Genomic DNA, 13,046 nt, shown 5'->3' with positions numbered 1-13,046 from the left:
ATAACTTCATCTTCTCTAGTTTGGTTGCTTGTGTTCCTTTTTCCCTTTATCCTAGTCTCCTTTCAATACTTCAAGATACTGAAGAGTGAGAGAGGAAAGAAATATAAAATTACCACAGTTAATTTAATTTGTGTAGCAAAATGCCCAAACATTTGAGTAATATCTTGCAAAGAAATTTCAAAGAGGCCATCACTTCACCAGGGTAGCAACTACAGTATAAATTCAGGCAGTCTGGTGGAGTTTTAAGGTTTTCACCTCCATCCTATCTGGGCCACAAGGCTCTCAAAAATAATCCATTTTAGGTGCTCTATAGCAGCCATTTTTACTCATCTTACAACTCACAGCAGCTCAGTTTCTTTCAGGTCTGGAAATAGACCACAGAAAAAAAATGAGGATACTCCACATTTTATGCTTTCCAGGCTACAGTACAACCCACCATGCCTGCTGATAAGTGGCCCAATCCTGCAAAGTGCTAAGTTTTTTTTAAATTTCCGCTAGACTCCTTGAGAGTTGACAGTTCGCCAGCACTCACAGGATGAAACATACCGAAAAATTAAACCTTTTATAAATGAATATGCTCTCTCTCTCTCAAAACAAAAGACAACAATAAAACCACCAAAAACAAAAACAAAACTAACACAGCTAGGCAAAGAGCAACAGACCGGTTCCTGGAACAGATTTGTCAATAAATATCTTCTATATTGAATATTTAACAAAGTTTTACCCTGTAAGACCGCACAATTTACACCACTATAAGACTATCCTAACAATGCAAAAAGCTGTACTATACAATCTCTCCATTGCTCACCTGTTTTTGAGATGTGCTTCCAGCTCACATCGTTGCATTACCTCCTGACATACTGAAGAAAAGGGACATAAAACAAACAATTTGTCTAACAGTTTATGTACGAGAATACTGGATTTTTTGCAGAGTTTAAAATGGAGCCTTTTACGATCCAATGGACAGAAATCCTTCTCCTGCAAAAAGTTTCTTAGGCACTTGTAACAGAATGTGTGTCCACAAGGGGTGTCTAATGGCTGCAACAAAGGCTGAAGGCAAATATGGCAGACCAAATCATCATCTACTTCATTCTGATAGTTGTACAAGTGATTCTCCCTTGTCCAATGTTGCTGGCCACATTCAAAACACAGAGGGTTCAAGGAGGAAGTCTGCTCTACTGAAACCATCTCACAATTTGTAGTACCCATTGTACAAACATATGGTGCAGGTTTTGTTTCTTTATTGGTTGGACTTGCTTGTGTAGTCTTGGTTCTTTTACAGGCGACTTATTCTTGTGGTCTTTAATGAAAGGTCATTTTTCTGCAACATACAAGAAAAGTAAAGTTACTCATTCCGTGTTATAAATGAGCAGTATGAGAATATTGATTAGAACAGTTTAAATCAGTGTTTCTTAAACTTTTTAAGATCGTGGAACACCAAACTATAATTTATGTGGAACACCAAGTGTTTTTTTGTTGAGGGGGAAAAAAAAAGCAGAGGGAAATTCGGTTGTGGCTGCTTTAATTGCCACGTGTTCCAACCGAGCTTCCATCAGAGGCCGGGAAAAGAAAAAAAGAGAGGAAAAGGTCGCGGTACATCTCCGACTGGCTCATGGAACACCGGTGTGTCATGGAACAGAGTTTAAGAAACACTAGTTTAAACTGTGTCAAATTATCAAAATATATTAAAAATGATCCAATTAGATTAACAGATATACATTTTATTTTTCTTTCCAGGTACCCATCATAAAAGGATTAAATGAAACAAATCCATAACATTAATTTTGTTTTAAATTAGAAACATTTTATTGCTATGTAACAGCTGCTTTATTGCATAGCTTTTGCCTCCAAGAAGATTAACAGCAAGGACACTACGTTATGCTACTTTAAATTAAAACAAAACAATAAGTTTTACCAATTAACATATATATATAGTCCATTGTGAACTGAGGATTATGAGATCAAATAATCAAATGTACACTCTAATACATGAAGAAATGTATTACTTCAGCAAGCTCAAGAGCTACCCAGTCTGTGGCATCCGATTAACAAAGAACTGTGCACACGCCACACTGTGCCTATAAATTTTTAATTAGCAGATTACTGCACACAGAGGGTAACTTTTCTACCCATGATTATACACTTGATTCAAAATATAGTGAAAGGCCAGGAAAAAAAATGTGCATAACTACTGACACCAGAGAACCAATATGTTTGCTTTTACATCTAATGTAATTAAACACATGTAACCCACACACCTTCTGGACCTGGTGTACTGTCCTTTCTTGTGGCTCTAAGACCACTTACAGGCTATGCCTACACTGCAGCGCTATTTTGTGTCTGTTGAGCATGCCCATTATTTCAAAATATAATGAGCTTGCTATTCCGATGTCCCTGCAAATCTAATTCCAAGAGGAGTAAGGGACATTTTGGAATAGTGATTTATTTCAAAATTAGTGCTATGTAGACTTTTACGAAAGAATTTACACCTAACTAGGATATTTAAATGTCAGTCTAAGCCAATGTTTAGCCCTTGCTTATTATGGGATTTATTTTCCAAACCCTAAGCATGGTAACTTTATTAATAATTAATGAGATATACATGGCCAGGAAACTAGACATCTGAGATATCCTATCACAGATGTTTCGGTTCTATAGCAGACCTAAAGTTCATGCAAACACTGACTGGGCGCCTCACCAATTCTTATTCTAATTTACTCTCCCTTAACAAAAAACTAAATAATAACCACTTCTGCCTCCTAGCAGCTTTGCCACTACAAATGTTTTTATTTAGAAAACAAATTTAATGTACTTTAGGCTTTTTATTTCTCTAAAAAGCTGTTTAGTTCTTTGTAATTTTCCTGCATTGCAAAAATGTTTTTCCTCCATTTTGCTAGACTGTACATTCTAACCTCACACAGCCAAACAGAAGAGTTTAGGCATATTTTGCAAGGATTACGATAGTCTTTGACGCAAAAAGGATTAAATAGTAATTTGTAATCCAGGATTCTATACTGCTTTGGAAACGGATGCTGCTCATTGCCCTATCTTGTAGTAGATAATGTGCACCTTCTGCAAAGGATTTCATGAGAAAACAGGGGGTAGCAGCTCTTTGTTACTAGTGCCAATGAATGTAGAAGTAAATGACATGGAAACTAGTCAAATATCTTTCACAGGAAATGTGACAAAAATTTGACAAGGAGTCTTGTGTCTAGAACCCTCCTCTATACTTTATGTTGACACTGGTCAATACAATTATATAGAAAGAGTGGAACTTTCTTAATGACTTCTCTATCTAGGGATGTGACTACTCGAGTAGTCAACTACCCGATAAGCTTAGGCTTATCGGATAGCTAAGTAACTACTCGACTACACGCTCTCTCCCATCCCTTAAAAGCCAGTTCCCCCCTGCACCGTCTCAATGGTGGGGGAAGAGGGGACAGATGGAGCAGAACCGCAGTCCCGGAGCCAGCACGAGCCAGGACTGCTTAGTCCCAGCTTGCACCACCTTGCTAACCCTGCTTGCACCCAGCTTGCTAACCCTGCTGTGGCTCTGAAGTTTAAATGTGCTAAAAGCCGGGCTGCCTGCGCACTCGGCTCCTACTACATTTAAACTCCAGAGCCGCAGTGGGGGGTAGCAAGCGCTCCCCCTTATCAACTAATCAAGTAGTCAATGGAAATTCCATCACCGACTCGATTAGCTAATTAACTGCTACTTAACATCCCTATTCTAGGGATGTGAACGGATAACCAGTTCCGATTAAATGGTGGGGGCTGGAGCAGCTCCCTGTCTGCCATGGGTAGGAGCTGCTTCAGCCACGCGGGGCCCACCCCATCCACGCACCCTCTTTAATCAGTTAGCCGATTGAACATCATGTTTAATTAAATGGGATTTTACATCCCTACTCTATACACCAAATCAGTCAAAAACATAAATGTAGAAAGTAGGATCACTTTCTATAGAATTATTTGGGAATTTACAAAACAGTCAAATGAAAAAGAGTCTCATTCAACTACATCATGTAATGTCAGATAGCTAAAAAAGTGACACGTTTTTCAAGTGTTCATGTACAAATGCTAGAAGTCTGAAGGATAAGAAGAATAACCTAGAGTGCCTCATTGAGCAAATATACTGACATAATAGGCATCACAGAAATGGGGTGGAATGAGGATAATCAATGGGACACAGTAATATCAGAGTTCAATGTATATTGGAAGGACAGAACAGGTAGGTGCTACAAAGTCAACATAAGAACTTAAGAATGGCCAAACTGGGTCAGACCAACAGTTCATCTAGCCCAGTATCCTGTCTGCTGATACCCTAGAGGGAGGGAACACAACAGGTAATCCTCACGTGATCCCTCTCCTGTCACCCACCTTCAGAGAAACAGAGGCTACAGACACCATTCCTACCCATCCTGGCTAATAGCCATTGATGGACCTAACCTCCATCAATCTATCATGGACCTAACCTCCATAAATCTATCAAGCTCTTTTTTTTTTTAACTCTGTTAAAGTCCTAACCTTCACCACATCCTCTGGCAAGTTCTACTAGATGTAAAAGAAAGCATAGAATCAAATGAAATAAAAGTTTTAAAAGAGCTGAACTGTACCATAGTAATGCTATGCTCTAAGATTATAGCAATAGCGATACCCTAACCACCCATCTGACAAGGATGGTGACAGTGACTGGAAAATGCTTAGGGCGTTTAGAGTGGCAGAGCTGCTTCCTCTCCCCACCAGGCAGAGCCCATGGGCCAAATGCAAACCAGGCCTGCGAGGTTCACAACTTCCCTCCTGCAGCAGGGAGCTCCCTGAATGGCTGGAGCACCAGTGTCAGCACACACTGCTGCAGGGGGTGGGTACCCTAAGCCTCACTGGCTACCTACGGCCTGCGGGCCCAGCGTGGTGGGTGAGGAAGCAATTCTGTCTTAGTGGCACAACCTTCAACTGGTTTTATTTTCTGTTGCAATGAGTTCTGCAGATAGGAGTAATCTAATAAATAACAGTACATTATCTCTGATCTCATGGAAGCGGAGTCAGAGGAGGTAGCAGACCCTTCTTGTTTTCTTAAGTGTTATGTTCCTTTGAAATTGGAGGTTCCAAAAGAGATCAGTTTCCCAGTCTTGAAAGGATCCATTCCCTCCATGGCTAGTGAAAGCCAATATTCAATATCTTATAACCAGAATGACTTTGTATAACTGCTAAGATGTCTCATGGAATTATAGTAACAGGTAAAGAAAATTGCAAACAAGTGAAAAAAAGCTGAGGGGGAAGCAAAAGTTTTCTAACTTTGTCCTTTAACACATAAAATTCACCCGAAAATAAGTCTTCTGGGTTAAAACAGTAGAATAACAGAGACAATATACTTTTCTCCATAATAAAATGCCTTGTCTTTTTGTCAATAGTCTGTATCTGGATATCCAACTGTGCAAAAAAAAGTTGTCTAAAATTGGTTTTCTTTATGGATCTTTTGGTTCTGATTTACCGACATAACCAATTCTCAGTGAAAATTCCTGCAGTGCTTGAAACTTTAATTTTTTTTTTTGCATAGATTAAAATACTATGATTTTCACCTTTTTTCCTGGAACAATACTGTAAAAAAACATGCCATGAACAAAGTTCACAGCAATAATTACATCCTCCCTCACACTAGCTTACTGTCCCCTTCACTTACCTGACATTTTAAAGACGACTATGTATTTATCAATGAATGAATTTGAACTAGACATGTTGAAAATCTAACATTAAGAAATTATTGCAGGATTCAATCTTAATCATTATTTATCATTTTAAAAACTGTACAATAGTTTTTCCATGGTCCCAATATGCAATTTTTTTTTTTTAAAAATAACTGTTTTACATTTCCAATTCCTCTTAAAAGTTTCAAGTTTTACATTACAGTTGCATGCGCTACTCCGTCTGCATCTTGTCTTTCAATGAAAAGAAAGACAAAATGAGAAACCTCTCAATGATTGCCACTTTTGCTCCTTTGCTGTACTCTGTGGCCTTCCTGCATGGCGTTAGCTTCTCTCCAAGACTAAAATGACCTAGATTCCATTGTTCTGTATCTAATCTATGTATCAATTTATTTTTGGAATGGACGTTTTCTCATTAAATATAATGTATATAAACCCAATCAATATCCAATTTAAAATTATGAAACCAAACCGATACTGGAAAAATAATCCCAGCCCTATTTCAGGGATGTTTTATGCTGTCTTATTCCCCCAGACCCTAAGCACTTCTAAATTTGGGCTGGCTGCCAACAGCCCTAAGGAACTACTTTACTTGCGGAGGCACAGATATGCCCAAACCATACTCTCTTTCCCCAGCAGCTCTGGGAAGGGAAGTGTAGGAGTTAGTGTGGAGGCTATACATCATCCAGAAGTGACTAAATTACTGCAGTCAAATAGGCAAAATATGTTCAGACTGGCTGATGCAGAGCTGCTCTAATGCAGTCCAACAGATAGCCCTAAATAACTAGATAAACAATCACAATCCTTCATTTATCAACATGCTGGGTCACAGGATAAATTGACTAAAGACAATATAGGTATTAGAGTCAAAAGGTCCTTTAAAGATTTCTGAATTTTCTTCTATTCTGGTTATTGTACCTTCACCCATTACCGTACCAGCTGAAGCGACGAGGAGTCCAGTGGCACCTTATAGACTAACTGAAGTGTAGGAGCATAAGCTTTCGTGGGCAAAGACCCACGAAAGCTTATGCTCCTACACTTCAGTTAGTCTATAAGGTGCCACTGGACTCCTCGTCGCTTTTGCAGATTCAGACTAACACGGCTACCCCTCTGATACTCGTACCAGCTGAGTACATAAAGTTAGCTGTTAAATATTCTCCAAAAATTACATATTTTTTACATTTTCAAACCTTTACACAAATATAAACTAATCCTAGTATAATTCAAATGGCAGAGGTAAGCACCACCCCTGTATCATGTAGACGAGGAAACAAGGAGAGGTTGAATTACTTGTCCCAAACCACTGCAGAGACAAAATAAAAAATTTCTAATATGGTTTCATAGTTTCAGGGTAATCACACCTGTATTTCACTGTTCCATGGGTGTACTTCAGAAATGCCCACTCACTCCAGCCATCACCTGTCTCTGTACAGGCACTCTTGTCTTTTGATTGGTGGTTTTACAAGCTGCATAGCTCCCTGCCTTACACTATGATCCCACCAGTAAGCCAGTCTGCTGAGACTAGCACTTGTGCTTTGCTTTCTCTGCAAGGGCTGTGAACTGTGTACTGCCAGCACTTCCAAGTTACTGCACAGCTCTTTCTAGGCAAGCACCTTTATTCTTATGGTAAAATAAGAAAGAAAACAAAAAAATATTAAAGCACACTAAAAGCTTACCAGAGATCACCATTAGTCTTATGGGCCAGGGCCACAGTTAGCCAAAGTCTTTCCATTCTTTCTTCAAGAGCTGGGGCCCCCCCGTTTGGACAGAAGAACCTGTTCATTTGCAGGATCACAAAGGAGGCCCCAAGTCAGTTTAAAAACAGCTTTTTAAAATCAAAAGCCCTTGATCTCTTGGTGTCTGGAAACCACTTTGAACCAGTATACGTGAGCCTCCTGAGTGGGGGGAACCTCACTGGAGTATGGTTGTGAATGGTTAACTAGCAAGCCTCCCCCTTAAATGGGTAAGGATTACCAGTTCGGGTTAAATGATATGGACTGGAGCAGCTCCCCACAGACCCTATGCAGGCAGGGGCTGCTCCCTTGTCCATGGCAGAGGGGCTACAACCCTTCCCCACATTTAATCGGTTAACCAGTTAACCAAATAAATAGGATTTTACATCCCTCAGGAGTTATATGCCTCCCCAAATGATTCATCTTAATCACCTGCCATTGTTTTTGGTTTCTAGAGACGCTGCAGTAATTCTTCCCCCAGAATTGCTTATAATACCTGGCCCACAGTGATACACAAACCATTTATAAACCGAAAACAATATCATTGACACATATACTGCATTGGATTCAGAGGAGCCAAAAGACTTGCGGGGCCCCTGGACAAGGTGGAGGATGCTCAGCTCCATGCTCCTGGAAGGGGTGGGCCCTTGGACAGAAGGGTTGGGGCTGGTGGTAGTTAGCTAGCCCTCAGCGCCACCCGGAGTGTACCATGCAGGTCTCCAGTCCCTCCCCCTGCCAGCCCTGAGACATCCTGGAGCACACTGCCTGGCTCTTCAGTGGTGATTTAAAGGGTCTTGGGCTTTGGAGCTGCTGATCCTGCGGCAGCAGTAGCTGGGTGCTTCAGGTCCTTTGGAAACACTAGGCCCCATGGCAATTGCCCTCTTTGCGCCCTCCCCCTCTGTCGGTGGGGGTGGTAGGATTGCAATGTCATACCTGGTTCCTAATGCAATGTTTGGTCCAGTATCATGCTTAGCAGTAAATACAGTATCTAATTTGGTGAACAGTGATAGAAATGTAGCCGTGTTAGTCTGGTCTAACTGAAACAAAATACAGGACTATGTAGCACTTTCAAGTGCTACATAGTCCTGTAATTTGGTGACTGAGATAACAGTTTCAAGTAAGAAATAGCATGACTAGATAATTAGATATGGCAGAAACTCTTCCATATTTAATCTCATCATATTTTTCAGGACAAACATCTGGTGCTCTAGAACAATAGCAGTGTTGCATGTCAATTCCCACTGCCTACACTGGCTGTCACCTGATTTAGCAGGCACAGTTTGTTTTGATTATTGAAACTGTGTAGTAGAAATACTTATGTAAATGAAGCAAAACTAGAAACAACACTCTGATGGCTTTATAACATATGTTAACGATTCAGATATTCGGGGTGCTCCTATATTCATGTGAAGGAATTCAGATTTTAATGTCATTTTAAAGTATTCCTGTAAGATTTGACTTGGAAAATACTAAAAGTTTTATCTCAATTCTAACTTTGTGTAATTATTATTATTACTACTACTACTTACAAGCACTGGAGCCCCAGGATCTTACTGTGCAAAGTGTGGTACAAGTATAAAAGAAAAAGACAGGTCCTGCACCCAAAGGTAAATATAAGATAAAACTAACAGCTATAGATAAGCTGACTGGGCAGAACAAGGAAACGAGACAATACTGGTCAGCATGATAGATTGTAGCCTCAGCACACCAGCAGCTTGACAACTGTCAAGTTTTTGCAGGATATAAACTATTAAAATGCTATGAAGCCACAGGCAGCAGGTTAGCAAGTCAAAATCAATAACATTGCTAGAGATGTAGAAGTGCTGTGACCTGGCAGATTTCTGTTAAGGTATCAATAATAGAAAATTTCAGATGGATGTTCAGCCCTATCATGCAGGAATATCAAAATATTACGTTCACAAAAATAAGCAGACCTTTTGTATTCAAGCAAATAAAATTGCATTCCAATGTTAAGTTTTGTTTTGGTCAACATTATACTAGAACGAAACAACATTTGGCTCAAACTACTGTCATCTATTTACACTATCTTTCCCCCCCTATGCTAAGTATCTACATTCCATAAAAACAATGTGCATATAACAATTATACTATACAGTTAAAACTGTGCAATTGGACAGTGCATCAACCTCACAGAATTTCAAGAACACACTGCAAACAGTGCTTTTTATTTTTATGCTTCAGGAATTCAGGCTTAGGGTTTTAAATAAATCACATCTTTTAAAAAAGCACTTCCATTACCTTCAGCAGGAAGGCAGTTTTGCTCGCTAACAAATGAAGCCTCACCTAAATCTGAATGCATATCATGCAAGAGTAAACACTACTAAAACGTGCATTTCGTATTTGTGGTGTGCTATGTTTCCATAGTAACAAAGAGCTACATGCTTTAATGAGAGCATCTCCTTTAAACAGAGGGCTCCTGCAAGGACTCCTACTGTATGTTTTCTTATAATCTCTGGAATAATTGGATCAATGGAATATCATTGTAACTTTATGTTCTGTGATCTGCTTGTTTATACTGATAGGATCCAAGTGAGCCTGTCAACTAAAGGAAAGATGAACAGGAAGGAGAAGGTACAATCTACACGAAAGTAGCTTAAAAGGTGCCAGAAAGGAACCCTGTTAAACTGGGCACTAACTACGCTCCAAAAAACTCCCACCAAAAACAAAACACAAATATTTTTCTAGACATGTTTGTTCAAAGTAAGGATGTTAAAATGAGTGTAATTAACATGGTTACATGAGGGGTGACAGTTGGCTTCCCAGGAGCTGGTGCATGTGTGCATATTGACTTCTGTTGCCACCCCAGGGAGCCAGTGCACGCAGGGAGCTGGCTTTTAAGTTGGCTCCCCGCACATAGCAGCTCTTGACTGCCACTCCATGCTGCTGCTTCTAATATACAGGGTGGCAGCTGGCTCCCCAGGAGCTGGTGTATGCTGGGAGCTGATTATTAAGGTGGCTCCCTGCACATACTGAGAGCCTGAGTATAACCGTGAACATTACCCGATGAGTCTGGGCTCATTGGTTAAGCATATACACAGTTACACATTCACATCCCTAGTTTAAAGTGTGCAAAAATCATCAAATGGCCACCTTCCACAATAGATTTAGCGGGAACCCTCATTTTTGGACCAGGAGATTGCAATAGACCTATTCTAGTCAAACATATCTTAGTGGAAACAGGTGAGAGGAGGACTGGTATTTTATAAGCCTCTTGGTGATGCATCACCAAGTTCATCATGACAAACAGAAGCTACATGAGAAATCCATGACTCAAAAGAAAGGGGAGAAGAAAGAGGAGAAACCTTTAATTAGATGTAGGAAATCTGGAAAACTTACACCAAGCAAGAGGCCCTCAAAAAGTTGGAGAAAAAGAGAAACCAAGATATATCAGCAGAATAAACAATGTTGTGAGTGAAGGAAAAAGTTAATTTTTAAAACACTATCTGTGTGATGCAAATATACCCAACCTCACTTAGTGACAATCACCAAAATTATGAGCTTTCTCTCCTTCCATCAAGGACTTACTTCAGCCACTCCTGACTGAGGCAGAGAGCAAAGAGAGATGCAATGTAGACATATATCTCAAAACAAGCTACACAATTTGAGATATGCAAGTTGTGTAGCTTATTTTGAGTTAATTTCGAAATAGCTTATTTTGTAATTTTGCACTGTCTATACAGCGCCAAATTTTGAAATAAACTTATATTCCAAAATGTCCCTTAATCCTCGTGGAATGAGGTTTACAGGAACATCAGAACAGCATGCCTATTATTTAAAAAAAATATTTAGAAATAACAGGCGCGCTGTCAAGATGCAGAATAGCTATTTTGGGATACTGGCAGTATCCTGAAATAGTGTCGCAGTGTAGATGTATCCCAAGAGACTCAGACACAATTGTGTAACCCTTGCAGGCATGCCCATTAGAAATTTAAAAGTAACCATTGTTGAGCAAGAGAGCACACAGTACTTCATAAATAAAAACAGTAAGAGTGTCTCTATTCAAAGCATAAACAAGTTTTTATGCCATTTAAAGAAAACAAATGTTCTATCCAGGCTTTGTTATTAAAAATTCAAAACAAAATCTCATAGATGGATAAAGAGCTGTCTAAAATATACAAGTTTTCTAAAAAAGCAGGCCCAAGTTACTTTACTCTAGTGCTTCAGACCAAATTAACAGCACAGTAATCTGAATTATATTAAAGACAATGACCATCTGTTACTGTCAAATACTAAATTTCAGTAGATCAACTTAAAAAGCAAGAGCAAGCTTGATACCAGAATCAGACATAAAATACAAATCATCTGCATAACAATGAAATCTTATCTCAAAACCTTTAAATAATGGCAGAATATTTTGAAAATACATAAAGAGCTAGAGTCAAGAACAGAACCCTCAAGAGATGCTCCATATGCCAGTAGTCATATCTGGACATATAACCACAAGTATTTAAAATTTTACATTAAAAAATCACATCAAAATAAGGGCACAAGAGTTCAAACTAAGACCACAAAAATTCACAGTACAAGGGCCTCTCTCTTTTCCATATCTGTACTGTGACCCCATGTTACAACTCACAAACGTTATGGGAGCTCCCTCCCATCTAACTAGGAAGATAGGGAAGTGATCGTGAATCCTTGTTTATAACTTCAAGGTTCAAAACCCACATTATAGTGGAATAGGATATGAAAAGGAAAGCTGGCAATTCTGTGGCCACAACAATTATATGTCATAATGCAAAAATAAATATACAGAATTTTACAGACATTGCCCCAGCTTGTATTATACTATGAAAATAAAACACAGGCCCCTATGGATGTGTCACCATTATGCTTCAGGCAGATGAAACTAGAAGGTGAATTTTGTTTCTCTCGAACACCGTGCTATGTTCTTCTATCAGTACAAAGAATAAAGTACATTATTTCAAAAGTAAATGGTGTTTAATCTAATAAGGAAAAATCATTCAAAACTGTACATTCACCAAGTGTGAGGATTTGTTTGTATTAAAAACAAAGGATATTTTTTAAAAAAGAGTACAAAATTTAAATAACTTGACCGCTCTCTTAGTTGCAAAAACAATTTCCCCAAGCTTAAATATTTCAGATAAACATGGCTTTTCTCCAAAGTACTGAAAAGCACCAACACAACCTTTGATTAACATCACTAAGGATTTTGTGTCCAAGAAAAATTAGTATGCCTGCAGTAAAGAAATTAACAGCAAAGGGATAATTAGTCAGACCACTTCCTTCTTACTGATTTGCGGAGGATGGCAGAGTGAAAATTTTGCTTATCCATGCATTTATTTCCTACAAGACAATCTAACTAACAGCTTAAAGCATCTGGGTTGCCCTTTTTGCGTGGAGAGATTTAGGCAGCAGAAAACCATCAATCAAGAAGCTAAACGTTCTCTAAAGCCCACTCCCATGTATCCAGTTCCCAGAGGACAGCTTCCACAGAAAAGCAAACAACATTAACTACATTAAACATAATGGGTTCTTGGCTACCCAGAATGTAACTCATAAAAGACATGATTTGATTAAATTAGATTAGAAAAAGTTAGAGGCAGGCAAGAAAAATAAAAAGAGAAGTGTGGCT

The 13,046-nt window shown here is 39.0% G+C and overlaps 1 protein-coding gene across 7 annotated transcripts in view; it reads right to left on the bottom strand.

The window, feature by feature from the left end:
• Positions 1-13,046, bottom strand: part of LNX2 (ligand of numb-protein X 2) — a 90,222-nt gene that overhangs the window by 30,812 nt on the left and 46,364 nt on the right. For 6 of the 7 annotated variants that reach the window (XM_075919226.1, XM_075919227.1, XM_075919230.1 and 3 more), the window contains one exon: positions 809-1,321. In XM_075919226.1, coding sequence (XP_075775341.1) covers positions 809-1,209 — 401 coding nt within the window. In that variant the 5' untranslated portion in view covers positions 1,210-1,321. Of the gene's footprint in view, positions 1-808; positions 1,322-7,375; positions 7,400-13,046 lie in introns of those variants that run through there. The other variant, XM_075919229.1, reaches the window with a different exon arrangement.

This window comes from Pelodiscus sinensis, chromosome 1, assembly GCF_049634645.1.
Source record: "Pelodiscus sinensis isolate JC-2024 chromosome 1, ASM4963464v1, whole genome shotgun sequence".
Lineage (NCBI taxonomy): Eukaryota > Metazoa > Chordata > Testudines > Trionychidae > Pelodiscus > Pelodiscus sinensis.
Note: the sequence above shows the minus strand (reverse complement) of the source record. Positions and strands in the feature narration are given on the sequence as shown.